Genomic DNA, 15,342 nt, shown 5'->3' with positions numbered 1-15,342 from the left:
CTGTGCTTGAAATTCAATACTTGAATGAGGGAGCTTACAGATGTATGTATGTATGGGGGACAGAGGACGGGTTAGTCATTCAAAAATCATGTCAACCCCTATTATTCCACACTGAGTGAGTCATTGTAATTTATGTGATTTGTTCAGCCAAATTCTAGGCTAATTTATGCTTCCCTAAACAAAGTGGCTGAATACTTATGCAACGACTATATCAAATAATTCTTCCAATTTGACATTGCAGACAATTTTGTGTAGATTGTTGACAAAAAATGACAAATAAATCCATTTTAATCTCACTTTGTAACACAATAAAATGTGAAGAAATCCAAGTGGAAGTAATTTATTCTGTCATTACATTACAGTTACTGTGCATTGTCTCCTATCACTTGTATGTAGCAGTAAGGCAGCACTTAGAAATAAAAGTTGACCAACTCATGGTTTTTTTTTTTCTATTTTTGTAATATTTTATTTATTTGACACAAGGTCTCATTTTCTAAAATGGATGCAACATCTTTTGAGTGCTACCTCTTAACACATCTAACACACTCAACATTGGCAGCCACGCTCATGAAATGTCAATCTAAGTGAGTTAAGATAGTAATTAAAGGTCATTTCACGTAATTAAAGTGCCCAAGAAGAGTCGGTGGGGGAACAAGAAGTATCCAGGGGCTCCTAACATGAAGCCAATAAAGGCTGTATTTGACTTTGATAGCATAATCCTCAAAGACAAACACAGGCCAGTCAAATCTCTCAGGGCTTCCTTTTCACAGAGACACAACATATTTGCCATATATTTATTTACCTTAAGACTAAGCAACCAAGTTGTAACGTCTGTGTTATATAACGTTACCATCTCATCGCTTTTAGTCTGGTCCTAGATCTGTTTGTGCTGTATAGGCAACTCGTATGTTCGTTCCTGTGACAAAGACCCTAGGAGTTGGCTATGCAGCACTAGATCTGGGACCAGAATACTCAGCTTTCACTAGTTGACTGACAGTTATGCGGCCCAATGAGGCCACGATAACATTCAACCAGACGTCTCCATGGCAACCCAAGTAAACAATGGAGTTTAGTGGCTATCTGCAGACTAGAGACAGGCAGGAACACTCTTGGGGATTCACAGAGGTACAGTAGCCTATCATTTGATACTATTAAACAGCTAAACGTATAACAATGAAAGTATAATTAATTTCTGCCTCAAATAAATATATATTTTTAAATCATATTTGGAAAACATCCCTGTCACTGCAGAATTGTTTTTAGGAGGGAGCTCTTCATTTATTCCTTTCATTGTTTGTTTACAGGTCTTGGTTTATATGTCTCTTATACTTTGAGGATACAGTATACACAACATGTAGGCCTAATATGAGACATTTCAATAGGTATTTTGTTTTTCCTCTACTTCATTAATACTTCGACATCTAGGTCAAGGATGGTGTCTGTCTCCCAGTCACCTGGTGAGCCTCACAGGAGGCTCCTTCCATTGTTCCTGGGCCTGAGGAACAGGAATGTGTCCTTTGTATTGGACACCTCAGAGGCCATGAGTACTGCTCTGGGGTCAGTGAAGCGCCTGCTCATCCAGACCCTGCTGAACAAGGCATCCCTCAGAGACTCGCTCTTCAACATCATAGGCTTCTCATACAAGGTACTGTGCAACTCACAATGTTAATGCTGTAAGCATTATCATCAAATCAAATGTTATTGGTCGAAGATGTTATCCCAGATGTAGCAAAATACTTCTGTTTCTAGCTCCAACAGTGCAATAATACCGAACAATACACACATCTCAAAAATAAAAATAAGGAATATCAGAATGAGCAATGTCAGAGTCCGGAATATAAATATGTATATGATGGTGTGTGTAGACAGTATATGAATAGAAAAGGTGTGTACAGCAGTAGTTCTATGGGATGCGCCTCAACTAGAACACAGTATAAACATATGAAGTGGGTAAAACAGTGTGTAAACATGATTAATTAAAGTGACCAGTGTTCAACGACTATGTACAGCTGAAGTCGGAAGTTTACATACACCTTAGCCAAATACATTTAAACTCAGTTTTTCACCATTCCTGAAATTTAGGTCAGTTAGGATCAACACTTAATTTTAAGAATGCGAAATGTCAGAATAATAGTAGAGAGAATTATTTATTTCAGATTTTATTTCTTTCATCACATTCCCAGTGGGTCAGAAGTTTACATACACTCAATTAGTATTTGGTAGCATTGCCTTTAAATTGTTTAACTTGTGTGAAACGTTATGGGTAGCCTTCCACAAGCTTCCCACAATAAGTTGGGGGAATTTCGGCCCATTCCTCCACACAGAGCTGGTGTAACGGAGTCAGGTTTGTATGCCTAATTACTCACACACTCTTTCAGTTCTGCCCACAAATTTTCTATAGGATTCAGGGCTTTGTGATGGCCACTCCAATACCTTGACTTTGTTGTCCATAAGCCATTTTGCCACAACTTTGGAAGTATATTTGGGGGTCATTGTCCATTTGGAAGACCCAAGCTTTAACTTCCTGACTGATGTCTTGTTTCTTCAAAATATCCACATAATTTTCCATCCTCATGATGCCATCTATTTTGTGAAGTGCACCAGTCCCTACTGCAGCAAAGCACCCCCACAACATGATGCTGCCACCCCCGTGCTTAACGGTTGGGATGGTGTTCTTTGGCTTGCGATCCTCCCCCCTTTTCCTCCTAACATAACTATGGTCATTATAACCAAACAGTTCTATTTTTGTTTCATCAGACCAGAGGACATTTCTCCAAAAAGTACGAGCTTTATCCCCATGTGCAGTTGCAAACCATAGTCTGGCTTTTTATGGCGCTCTCTGAGCGGTATGACGGCTGCGTGGTCCCATGGTGTTTATACTTGCATACTATTGTTTGTACAGATGAATGTGGTACCTTCAGGCGTTTGGAAATTGCTCCCAAGGATGAACCAGACTTGTGGAGGTCTACAATTTTATTTCTGAGGTCTTGGCTGATTTCTTTTGATTTTTCCATGATGTCAAGCAAAGAGGCACTGAGTTTGAAGGTAGGCCTTGAAATACATCCACAGGTACACCTCCAATTGACTCAAATTATGTCAATTAGCCTATCAGAAGCTTCTAAATCCATGACATAATTTTCTGAAATTTTCCAGGCTGTTTAAAGGCACAGTCAACATAGTGTATGTTAACTTCTGACCCACTGGAATTGTGATACAGTGAATTATATGTGAAATAATCTGTCTGTAAACAATGGTTGGAAAAGTTACTTTTGTCCTAACCGACTTGCCAAAACTATAGTTTGTTAACAAGAAATTTGAGGAGTGGTTGAAAATGAGTTTTAGTGACTCCAACCTAAGTGTATGTAAACTTTGACTTCAACTGTACATAGGGCAGCAGTCTCTAAGATGCAGGGTAGAGTACCAGGTGGTTGCCGGCTAGTGACAGTGTCTAAGTTCAGGGCAGGGTACTGGGCGGAGGCCGGCTAGTGGTGACTAATATGCCTGTGTGAGTGTTTTACATGTGAGGAGTGTGTTTAGGGAAGATAATGCAGTGGTTCAATACCGAGTTGTAGCAAAATGCCTTTTTCCCAACCCTGGCGTATGGCTAACGGTTTGTCACATTCTGCTCAGCATTTTGATGCATTATGAACACCTTATACATTCCTTCCTGGGTTTTACCATTGTTGTCCCATGTTGCCCAACCCTAGGTAACCCGTTGGTCTGAGCACATGGTGCCCTGTGCTCCAGACACTGTCTACGAGGCTCTATCCTGGATTCACTCCCTCAGCTCCAGCCCAGGTAGGGACCTCATGGCTGCCCTGAGTACAGCCTTCAGCGACCCAGCCTGCCATGCTGTCCACCTGGTCACCACCGGTCTCCCTGACCACCCAGAGGAACTCCTCCGGGCCTTGTCAACCATGGCAGGGGAGAGGCCAGTCCATGTGTTCCACCTGTCGCTATCTAAGCAGCAGCAGAGCAGCAGCTCTCTGGACAGCAGGACTCAGGACTTCATCCAGTGTCTGACTCACGCCACAAGAGGGAGCTGTTATGTTCTCCCTGTCGGGATGGATGGGGCAGTAGAGCAGGTGGGGGACCATGAGAGTTGGTGATTAATTTACAGTGATTGAGTCTTAATGAATTTGAGTGTCCACTCCTCATCATTGAGCACTTACTTGATTAATTAGCCATTGTCGGGGTTAGTAGAAGGAAGGTCACCTCCACCAGATTTCATTGTGTCAGTGTGATTTTAGACAGTAGCCAAGTTTGTTATTATTACACTCATATAGCAGTCAATACACACTGAAATCCATGAGCATACAAAATATTCACGGATAAGAGCAAGTAAAATGTAACCCGGACGCCAGCCACACCAATGTGTCGGAGGAAACACTGTACACCTGGCAACCGTGTCAGCGTGCATGCGTGTCAGCGTGCATGCGCCCGGCCCGCCACAGGAGTCGCCACTAGATTGCGATGGGACAAGGACATCCCCGCCGGCAAAACCCTTCCCTAACCCGGACGACGCTGGTCCAATTGTGCGCCACCCCATGAGTCTCCCGGTCGCAGCCGGCTGGGACAGATTCTGGACTCGAACCATCTAGCACAGCTAGCAACTGCGATGCAGTGCCTTATACCGCTGCACCACTCAGGAGGCCCGGAAACCCATTTCATGAAGCTTCTGACGAACAGTTCTTGTGCTGAGGTTGCTTCCAGAGGCAGTTTGGAACTCAGTAGTGTGTTGCAACTGAGGACAGACTATTTTTTATGCGCTTCAGCACTCGGCGGTCCTGTTCTGAGCTCGTGTGGCTTAACACTTCGTGGCTGAGACGCTGTTGCTCCTAGACATTTCCACTTCACAATAACAACACTTACAGTTGACCGGGGCATCTCGAGCAGGGCAGAAATTTGATGAACAGACATGACGGTACCATGTTGAAAATCACTGAACTCTCAGTGCGGGCCATTTTTTTTATTTTTTATTTATTTTATTTTACCTTTATTTAACTAGGCAAGTCAGTTAAGAACAAATTCTTATTTTCAATGACGGCCTAGGAACAGTGTTCGTTCTGCCTGTTCAGGGGCAGAACGACAGACCTTGTCAGCTCGGGGGTTTGAACTTGCAACCTTCCGGTTACTAGTCCAACACTCTAACCACTAGGCTACCCTGCTGCCCCATTCTACTGGCAATATTTGTCTATGGAGATTGCATGGCGGTGTGCTCGATTTTATACACCTGTCAGTTTGAAGGGGTGTCTACATACGTTTTGGCCACATAGTGTGTTTCCACCTACTGTTGACATCCCGGGCTGTGCTGCCAATGACTGATAGGAAGATGAGAGGGCCCAGAAGAGTTCCTTGAGCCACACCTCCCACCAGCTCCTGCCAGTCTGAGAGGCTGTCTTGGTAGTGTACCTGTTGTTTGTGGCCGGTCACAAATCTGTAGAGCCAGATTTTTTTTTTAACACATTAGCAACTGTTACATCTATAACAAACTGGTGAGCTGGTCCAGCAAAAGTATTGAATTTAACAAGGAATGTGATTTCCCAAATCTCTAAGTTTAAGTCACAAAAAGAAAAAACATTGAATAGGGAGTTATGATTAAAGTCTTGGGTGTGTGCTTCCAGGTGATTCCATTGTACACTGCTGAGAGCCAGCCCTCAGTGCCGACCTGTTCTCCAGTGAAGTCCTGCAGTCAGTCCACCTCTGTTGTTCCACTACAGCCTTTACTGCCCTTATCTCCTCTCAGGTTGGTCTCCTGGATTACCAAATTTCAAACAGCCTCACACAGAATACAATGTATACACTGGGATTGTAAACCACTAGCCTGGATACCAGTCTGTTTAGCAAACATTCCACTCATCATGCTCAACACACTTTGGCACATCACACAGAGTACAAGGAGTTGAATATTAGCTCAGCAGACTGGTACCCAGGCTAGTAAACCACTTGCTATAACCACAAAATAATCAAGCATTTCTGGGACAATTTGTCTATTGTGTGTACAGTATCTAAGCTTTTATGGACCGGATTTATGTACGGTATCTAAGATGTGTATAGACATGTCATTGGCTACAACTCTGCACTCTGGTTCCCACTGAGGTAAAAAAAATTAAAACATATTTATTGTGGTTGTGCTGCAGGTGTATGCTTGGTAATCCCTTCTGTCCAGTTAGTAGCTGTGTGTTGTCAGGGAGGGCCCTGTCGGTATGCAGCACAGAGTTTCTCCCAGGCTGCCGTGTGTTGGCCAGGAGGGAGCTGGATGGCCTTTACTATTTGGGCACTGTAACGCAGCTAGTCCAGGTAACAAGCAGACATCCCTTCACGCATGTCATCTTTTAAAAGATATTGAATATTATTATCATATCGCCTAAGCACAATATCATTCAAAAATGAAAGCACCAAACACCATGAGAGGCTTATGTAAGATGTTGGGTTGCTATCTTTAGCCTACCAGTGAATATACTGTAATGATGTGCCAATTGAGCTTGGTTCCTTGCCTCCCGATGCCATGAGCAAAAATGTATTTTCTTCTGTCCCCCAGGGTCGAAGAGGAGTGTACGTGGTTGAGTTTGACAGGCCGGGGACGAGGAGACCCGAAGGGGGAGACGATCACGCTATGAGGATGTCCCAGCAACAGCAGCTAGTCTGCTCTCCAGACATGCTGAACCACACTCAGGCCCACACACACTGTCTGGTCCCTGGGGATGCAGTGTTGTCCCCGTGGGAACCTGACCTGAGGAGATACGGTCCGGGGAGAGTGGTCTCCGGAATGGAGACACGAGATTCAGTGACAGGTAAGGTGCGGTTTGATCAGAAGGGTTGACTATTACATTGTCTCCCGCTGTGAAAGAGTCATGACTCCGGATATGAGAATTATGACAGATGTTTCACCCCTTTCATATCAGTAATGCTCAAAGTAGGGGCTGCACAGAAGACCAGTGTGTGGCACTATATTATAAGTTGCACTCTAAGCTGAGGTCTGTATTTGCCCTTGCAGTAGAGAGTGGGAAGGGGCTCCAGGTGCTGCTGTGGAATGGTAGGCTGATGCAGGTGCCTGGGGATCTAGCTGTGTGGATCCCTGCTTCTCAGCATGAGCGGATCGTCAGGGAGCTCCAGCGAATTCCTCTGCCGCCATGCTGCAATGACAATTTGCTCCACGTCCACAGCACCATGTGGGCTCCCTATCTGTACTGCACTGGAACACAGTGCTGTCCATCAGCAGGTGGACCATGCCATTGTCAAATCATGCAGCCATGGTGGCCACTGAGAGTTCCGCCTTGTCATGTGCGTGGCCTGAGAGAGAGGGAGGGGCTAGAGAGGAAAAAGCGGCAAGACCGGGCAGAGCTAGAGAAGAAGGTGGACCTCCAGTTGGGAGAGCTCAAGGAAACTAAAGAGGTCGAACCTGAGACATCATCTTCATCCCTGTCGGGTGATGAGGAAGCTGGGGCCATAAGGGGAAAGTCTGTCAGCCTGTTGGCCAGCACAGAGCCCTCTCCCCTGGACAAGCTGGGGCCAGAACACGGCCAACCTTCCTGGAGGTACTGGAGGAGAAGCCATCCAGAGCCACAGCACAGACAACCAGGTATTGAATATACTCAGCTAAAACTGAGTGATTCTTTATGCACATGCTGCTACTGGGCATGTTGAAAATAGCTGTATATTGGAAAAGCAGAGTAACGTAAGACTGATCAAACAAACCAAAAGAAAAACATGCATGTTTACACCATACATATGATCCAATGTCTGTTGATTTTTCAGAGAAAGTACCAAGGGGAAAATTCCAGTCTATGGAAATCAGCTACCCTGACGTCGAGATCAGTGGCTCACCTAATCACAGCTCCATGTTTCAGCCACTTCCTGGCTGTGAGAGGAGGGTGACCATCAGGGATGTGTTTGGCCTGACAGACTCCAAACCTCGTCCAAAAACGAGACTGCAGTTAACCGCTTGCAACACGATCACAGGTGTTTATACATGATGGTTTTGACTATTGAAGACGAATCTTGTGGGGTCTTAACTCCCACACCTGTAGAAATACAATGCCCAGAGCTTACCCATGATGTTGCACAACAGTGTAAGTCAATAAGTCATAGTTTTAGTCAAAGTATGATATATTTGATCTTGAAGTGCCAGATCCAAACGTGTGACTTCGGATGTTTCCGTGAGTCTTACGTGTCTTTTCCTATGGAGATGACGTGCAAATTACTTCCAGCCTACGTTTCATTTCAGGGCTGGGTTTTAATTAAACATTACCACCCACCAGCATGGCAATGTCTATTAATCAGAAACACTTGCTGCAAAGTTCCCTATTCAAGAGTTGTCGGAGAGCCAAACAGCTTTTCTTTGTAGTCTACACTTGGGTTTCCACTTGATAAAGTCAAAATTGGCTACATCGTAAAACTTCATGAAAACAAAAATGAGCTTTTTGTTCTTTAAGGTTAGGTTAAGGTTAGCAGTGTGGTTAAGGTTAAAATGAGAATTCAGTTTAAAATCTGATTTTAAGAAAATAAAATGTAGAAATAGACAGGGTTTATGGCTGTGTTAACTAGTGACGACCCTACACTTGACCGCCTTGCCATGGAGCAAATAAAAAATGTGAAAACTGTTTTTGCACCTCCCCTTTTAACAGCAAACTACCATAATCGATACATTTCACTTATTGAGCTAGTCTGCCTGTCACAACTGAAATGGTGCTCACATAACTTTCATGAGCTGGCTAAGGTTAGCATGCTAGCTAGTTACACTGACAGCTGTCAGTCAGTGCCCCATTTGTTGATATTTCTCTGCTACACGTGGAAATCACCACAATCCCATCCCCAATTCCTGAATGCGTATTAGCAGCCTGCGTCAGTCTTCTAGGTGGAACCTAAACAGGAATGTACACTTTAGGACAGGAATTACTCGAAATAGGGGCAACAACTTCCTCGAAGGTGGCTTTTAAACATTTGCTTGAGTTGACAAGAAAAACTGTGCCAAAAACAAATTACCATTGATATAAAATATACTTTATTATACTGATATGGTAAAAAATACATAATTACGTGATGCATTTAGGCAGACATAAGACAATAATTGAATATAAAAAATGTAATCCTGATCAGATCATCAAAATATGTCTTCTCATTTAGCAGCAAATTAATAAATGTATTACTGTCGCTCTAAAGCCACAAATTCATCCAGAAGACAAGACTCACTTGAAAATACATATGTAAACGTTCCCGATTGGACAGTTTTGTTATTTGTAGCAGAACGGTCAAAGGGGATTGGTTAGGGATTAGAGGTGAAAGGTGAGGTTCATACTCTCTCCTGCATTAATGCGTACTAGCCGGGTCTGTTGCTGCGAGTCCTGCATTCCCGCGGTAATCGCATAGGTACCTGGTGACACCTCAATGTGGAAATCCTCAGGTGATGACCGTGCCTGGAGAAACACAAGCATATCTTAGTATCTCAAACACATGACAAGTAAAGCCATTTCAAATGGAATGTTTTTGTTGACTTTCTCCATTTGAATGTATGGGATCTGTCCTAAACTTCTAAATGTACAATATGACAGGTTGCTGCACTTAAAAGGCTAACTTTGCCTTACATGTTTCCTGATCTGCAATGAGGTCCCTGGGCATTGGTGAGATTGAGAATGGTATCTGCACACATGGGTTCTCTCCTTTTCCATAGGCTCATTCTCCGATGTGTAAAAGTTCTGTAATACAAACAAAAATTCACCCAGCATTCACAAATGCATGCACCAAATAAGGGCAATAGGATTGGGTTGGAGCACATACAATACCTTGCATTGATATGTTGTCTGAGCCATGAATTCCGCTATGGTCTCAAAAGCATCATCCAGGCTTGTGTGGGCTGAGTTTCCCAGAACCTAAAATATGGACAGTTGGGGATGATATGATAAAGACACCGTTTCCAAAAATACTCATTAGCCCATATAGTTCAAAGAGATCAGAGAAAAGACGATAGCGAAGACATAAAAACAATTACACGTAGGCCTACCTCACTCCCGGCGTTGCGATCCGTTGGTGTTGTATTGGGAGACGGACTCGTCCAGTCTACGCTCCGTCTCGACGCTCGCTCCAGTACTTCCAGGCCTAGTCTGGCGGAGCGGCTCAGTGATGACTCCAGCTGCCAGGCTTGTGTTGCCATGCGAAAACACGGGGAGTCAAATCTCTGCCGTACCCGAGACACTGACAAACGACCCTTTTATGACAAGGACTAAAATTGTAGCATAATGTTAACGTGACACAACGCGGCCGTCACAACCTCCCTTGGATTGTAGTGCGCTCTAATTATGTGGTTGCGTATCATACATATGACAGAGCAGCAACGTGCAGTGACCACTCCATTAGATCCCTAGAAATTCGAAAATATGTTGAACATGAATTAATTCCATCCTATCCTGTGAATTTGTATGGACGAGACAAACAATTTATTCACGTAAAGTTACTTACCCAAACACTTGGGCCTGTTTTGGTTACTTTTGCGCGCACTAAACTTGCGGTAAAGACTACGTCGTCACATTTCCGGTCTAGGGCACCGCCCTTATCTGGATTGGCTCAAACCAGCTCATTCTCTCAGCAAATTAGTCCTGTATTATGGCAAGTGTCACTATACTTCGAATAATTTTTCAAATATTGAACATTATTTAAAAATGGGCATTGTTCATGGCCTGAATCGTCATTTGATGTGCTGTGAAATGGTTAGAATGCTGGATGTAATAATGTCTAGACTCAAAATAGTTAAATGTTCTCTCTTTTAGGTTGTTTTAATATACGTATGTAACAGACCACTTTCACAAAGATATAAAATACCCACACGACATAGGTATGCCAACTTATAGCAGACAAGTCTAGAGATCAAAATAACTGCCAAAACAGTGACAGCGGTCTAAGACACTGCATCTCAGTGCTAGAGGCACCACTAGACACCCTGGTTCGAATCCAGGCTGTATCACAACCAGTCGTGATTGGGAGTCCCATAGGGCAACGTCATCCGTGTTTGGCCATCATTGTAAATAAGAAATTATTCTTAACCGTCTTGCCCAGATAAAGTTAAACACATTTGATTCACCAGTAATCAAACCCTGGTCCTGCAAAACCATTTGGGTACAGGTTGACCCAGCCAAACACTGACACCTCATTCATCCAATTATCCAGTTAATGTGTTCAAGGCAATTTGTAGATCAGTGAATCTGTCCAGGCAGCAATCTCTCAAACACAGCTATTCTCAACTGGTGTCAGTGACGAGTATAAATGTAATGAAAAAAATACATCTGAATTTAAAACCGAGACTACGTATTATTGAATAACTTAATCTCTGAACAATTTCACTCCATTTTCAAGAGCTATTAGCACCATTTAGCAGATTTTGTTGTTCCAAACCAGTGAGTAACATTCAACATGGGCAAAAATGACATTTTATGTAACTGCTAGTTACTATCAATACAGCAGTAAAAATATTTTTTCCATATTGCATTTAGGCGACAAAAAAAGTGCTGCAAATAATGGGTGACATTGTTTAACTTGGGTCCCGAGGCAAAACCAACTGAGAACCACTGCTCTAACACCTTAATTAGCCTAGTCAGATTAGTACATGTTGAGTTGGAACAAGTCCACACACCCGGTAGTTACCAGGAACAGGGTTAGTGACCAATGGCAAAGGCATGCTATGCAGCAAATCAATACATTCTCAGTTCCTTGCGCAACAACTTTTACCTGACAATGTGTGAGATAAGCTTCAGACAACATTTACATCTTCAACAGACCACAAGACAAAGCCAATCCAATTTATACAGTTTATTCTTGCAAAAAACATTGACAGGAGCTTATGCCATCAGCACGCAGGCTCCTCCCACTGCCTTGATCTTCTCCTCTGCCCGTCGACTGAAGAACTTTGCCTTGACGATCACAGGCTGCTTGGGCAGTTTGCCTTTGCCCAGCACTTTGAAGTAGCCCTGTGGAGACAGAACCAAAATTGCTTAACACAGCTACACTAAAAGTTTGACATCTCTCATTGAGTCACCCACCTTCCCACAAAGTCAGTCTTATTAAGTACATAGCCCTACATGCTGCATCTGCTAAATGAATGATTCCAAACGATAGGCAGCAAATCCAGTTACGTAAGTATAAAGACATGCATGGCCATCTCAAATTACTAGCTACCGTCTATATCCACTTGATAACCCCTCATAGCAGCTCCTTTCACACCAATGCAGGTCTAAGATTCAGTGCCAGAGGTCAGCATGGCTACAACAAACCTGATTTTTAAGTCTAAACCATTGACACCCTGGAGCTACTGGTCAAGAAGCCCATGTTATTCAACAACCGCAGCAGGCCGTCATTTGTGCAAGCCTCTAATTAGGGATTTCATTACATCAGTTAGGTTTGAATGGCCAGCTAGTACACAAGCAAGTTCTCCACAGCCCAAAGTTAGATAATTCTGCATGACAGCGTGTAAAGGCCAAGAGCTCCTGCTCAAACATGGCTCTAGAACAGTCCTGGCAACAACGTATAACACTTGTAACTGTCCATGTGGCCGATTGACCTATTACAGGGCCAGCCGGTGAATAGGAACAGTCTTCACTCTTAGAGAACTCTAGCACACCAAAACAATGGTGTTTGTCAAGATGTGACTCTGAGTCTCTGACAGCATCACCCCGTGTGGCACACTGAACACAAAGCTATTTATAAGCTACTAACCAGGGGGCTGATGACCTGAATCAGGTTTTAGCATTGGGCTAAATAAAAGGCCCGTAGAGTAGACTGGTCATATTCAAAAAAAAATCTACATTGCCATAACCGGAGGCAAGTCAAATTGTTCCTCAAATAAAGCCGAATCTACCTTAACCATTACACTTAAAGGGAAATATATGCATGAACCAGCACCGTCACCTGGGACCAGACATATGGTGATCTGGGGAAGATACTTACAGCGCGCACGGCATCAATGATGGGCGCAGGGCCTTCGGGCTTCTTGGCGTAGTTGAGCCTGGTCTGCTCGCTCACGAGTGTCCACAGTTTGTCCAGGTTGACAGTGGGGCAGTGCACGGTGTTCCTCTTGAGATGGTAGTGTCTCATGCCCACCTTACCAAAGTACCCAGGGTGGCTGTGGAAGCACAGAGACCAGACAGGACACGCCAAGCATATTGTATTAAACCAAATTCTTACTGGTGATGAGGTTGAAGCGCAGTCTTAACACTGTCATGACAATGTAATCAACAGATGACATCAGAAGTGGTGGGACTGAAAATCCACCAGAAAGCAAAACCCATCAGCAAAAAATAAACACAGGACTTTGTATGTGTTGTCAATAGTAACTTCACAGCATGACAAGACAACCTGTCGCACAAAATGAATGCGACAAGGAACTATTTCATCCTACAGCCATAAGTAAAGTGAGCAAAAAAACATCTTATAGTACTAGAGGTGTTGGCAAAAATATCAACACTTGTAACTGCCCATGTGGGTGACTAGCCTATGAGAGGGGCCAGTCGGTGAATAGGACCAGTCTTCACTCTTAGAGAACTCTAGCACACCAAGACAATGGCGTTTGTCAAGATGAGACTCTGAGTCTCTGATAGCGTCACACACTATGCTGAGGATCACTCCCTCTTAAAAAACACAACATTGATCATGTTTTCTTACTACTCAAGCCACCAGACAATACAGTGTACACCTACAGTAAAGGTTCACAACGAATGTTACATCGTTTCTTACTAAAACAAAAAATATTAAAGTACTCTACTCACTATTTGTCGAAGTTAATTCTGTGGTGATGCATGCCACCGGCGTTACCACGACCTCCAGGATGCTTCCTGTGCTTGCCTAGGAAGAGAGAAACAGTTCACACGTTTTGCAATAGCTACCAGTACTATCCACAAGTATCACCAATGTTGACCATGCTCAACTCACCGATACGACCATGTCCGTGGCTGACGTGCCCACGGAGCTTCCTGGTCTTGGTCTTCTTGGTAGGCTGCAAGACATAATTTACTTTAGTATAACAAAATAAATATCACGATTGGACAAGATGTAGGAGACATTTATCCATGTCAACAACCAAACAGAATACTTCATGACGGGTTGCAAGAACGAGATAGATAGAACACAAACATACGATCGAGCTTCCACTTCGCTTTCACGCGACCCTACTTATGGCAGGCAACGTTAGCGACTAATAGATTAGCTAGTAAACTAAACTACCACAACATAGATGTGGTCATAATGGCTGATGTTGCAAGTATTTCGATATAAAATATTTTACAAGGACTGTTCATTTAAGTTTCGTGACAGAACTAAGAATGAACGAAATTGTAACATTGTCAGTAAACGTGGGTCGCTACCAAGCAAAGGCCTGTACAATATTCGGGAGAGCTCGCCTGTTTACAACGTTTTTCTGCCGTATTCTCCTTAATAATGACAATGGATAGGGACAATGTCTATAACATATATGACAACTAAACAAATTTGTGATTTTTCTACTCGTACAACACAGGATGGACATAGATTTCAACCTAATTTTACAGCAGAAGTATGCACGACGACACTTACCATCTTGGAGGAGAGTTGAAAGAGGAACGCGAATCTGAAATCTCACGGTTTTGTACGAGATTTACTGCCCGACAACTTTCATGGAAACCAACAGCGACATCAGACGGACACCAAGAGGAATACAGAATATACATCGATCATTTGACCTCGTTTATGAAACAGTGATATTCATTCTTGAATTAGATTGAATGAGATTTATTTTTATTTTTTAACCCAAACAAAACCAAATTATTAACCTTTGTAGGCCTGCATCAAACTGAAGTGAAAGCAAAAGTCAATAGGCAGTCTGTAATTTCTAATTAATCAGAAATATTGAAAGGGATATTTCCTCTATGATCTGTTTATGTCACACATGTAGCAGAGAGAGAGAGACTGTAGCAAAGATCTCAATTGGAGTAACACCAAGTTAATTTATTTTCATGGTAATACATAATTGGGCAGCCCATGATTTATCGTATTTTCCAGCATAGTAGGTGGCGGCATGCACTTAAACGGTTGTTTGCCGACCGCCATGATATCATAGAAGAAGACCAACACTAAATTCAACCCAAGTTATTTTTTGCATTGAAGAAGAACCCACTCAGTGGTGTAGTGCAGGGTATACGAAGGTATGCCCACGTTCTTTCAGTAGCCTAGGCATGGTGTATACTGTACTCACTTCTTAATCCCCATTGATGTGTATTAAAGTAGTGTAGTGGAGGCATATGCTGTATCAATTAATAAGGGTAATGGAACAGATCAGAATGTTTAGTTTAAAATGTTGATAAAATATAATTTCTTCACAATTTA

At 43.0% G+C, this 15,342-nt stretch overlaps 3 protein-coding genes and 2 non-coding genes across 8 annotated transcripts; 1 reads left to right on the top strand and 4 right to left on the bottom strand.

The window, feature by feature from the left end:
- Positions 1–658: 658 nt before the first annotated feature.
- Positions 659–8,818, top strand: c2h11orf16 (chromosome 2 C11orf16 homolog). The gene is made up of 8 exons (XM_021566455.2): positions 659–1,125; positions 1,426–1,645; positions 3,708–4,085; positions 5,625–5,746; positions 6,141–6,300; positions 6,542–6,794; positions 6,998–7,582; positions 7,759–8,818. The coding sequence occupies exons 2-8, from the start codon at positions 1,433–1,435 to the stop codon at positions 7,974–7,976; spliced, it is 1,929 nt and encodes a 642-aa protein (XP_021422130.2). The 5' UTR covers positions 659–1,125; positions 1,426–1,432; the 3' UTR covers positions 7,977–8,818.
- A 163-nt stretch (positions 8,819–8,981) lies between these two features.
- akip1 (A kinase (PRKA) interacting protein 1) lies at positions 8,982–10,573 on the bottom strand. Of its 4 annotated transcripts, none has more exons than XM_021566728.2 (5): positions 10,456–10,573; positions 10,001–10,357; positions 9,783–9,869; positions 9,585–9,695; positions 8,982–9,416 (listed from the first exon to the last, which is right to left on the bottom strand). In XM_021566728.2, exons 2-5 carry the CDS (start codon positions 10,148–10,150, stop codon positions 9,273–9,275), a joined length of 492 nt encoding a protein of 163 aa, XP_021422403.1. In that variant the 5' UTR covers positions 10,151–10,357; positions 10,456–10,573; the 3' UTR covers positions 8,982–9,272. The 4 variants fall into 4 exon arrangements, with proteins under 4 accessions (XP_021422403.1, XP_021422417.1, XP_021422410.1 ...); XM_021566742.2 differs by having other exon boundaries at positions 10,001–10,204; positions 10,456–10,570; XM_021566735.2 differs by having other exon boundaries at positions 10,001–10,219; positions 10,456–10,558.
- A 1,211-nt stretch (positions 10,574–11,784) lies between these two features.
- rpl27a (ribosomal protein L27a) lies at positions 11,785–14,641 on the bottom strand. The gene is made up of 5 exons (XM_021566755.2): positions 14,554–14,641; positions 13,915–13,978; positions 13,752–13,827; positions 12,934–13,108; positions 11,785–11,957 (listed from the first exon to the last, which is right to left on the bottom strand). Exons 1-5 carry the CDS (start codon positions 14,554–14,556, stop codon positions 11,829–11,831), a joined length of 447 nt encoding a protein of 148 aa, XP_021422430.1. The 5' UTR covers positions 14,557–14,641; the 3' UTR covers positions 11,785–11,828.
- Positions 12,519–12,649, bottom strand: LOC118944168. The gene has a single exon (XR_005039480.1). It is a non-coding gene; the product is annotated as a small nucleolar RNA SNORA3/SNORA45 family (small nucleolar RNA).
- Positions 13,449–13,580, bottom strand: LOC118944169. The gene has a single exon (XR_005039481.1). It is a non-coding gene; the product is annotated as a small nucleolar RNA SNORA3/SNORA45 family (small nucleolar RNA).
- Positions 14,642–15,342: the final 701 nt, after the last annotated feature.

The sequence above is a fragment of the Oncorhynchus mykiss genome, chromosome 2 (assembly GCF_013265735.2).
Source record: "Oncorhynchus mykiss isolate Arlee chromosome 2, USDA_OmykA_1.1, whole genome shotgun sequence".
Taxonomy (NCBI): Eukaryota; Metazoa; Chordata; class Actinopteri; order Salmoniformes; family Salmonidae; genus Oncorhynchus; species Oncorhynchus mykiss.
This window is presented reverse-complemented; position numbering and strand designations above follow the sequence as displayed.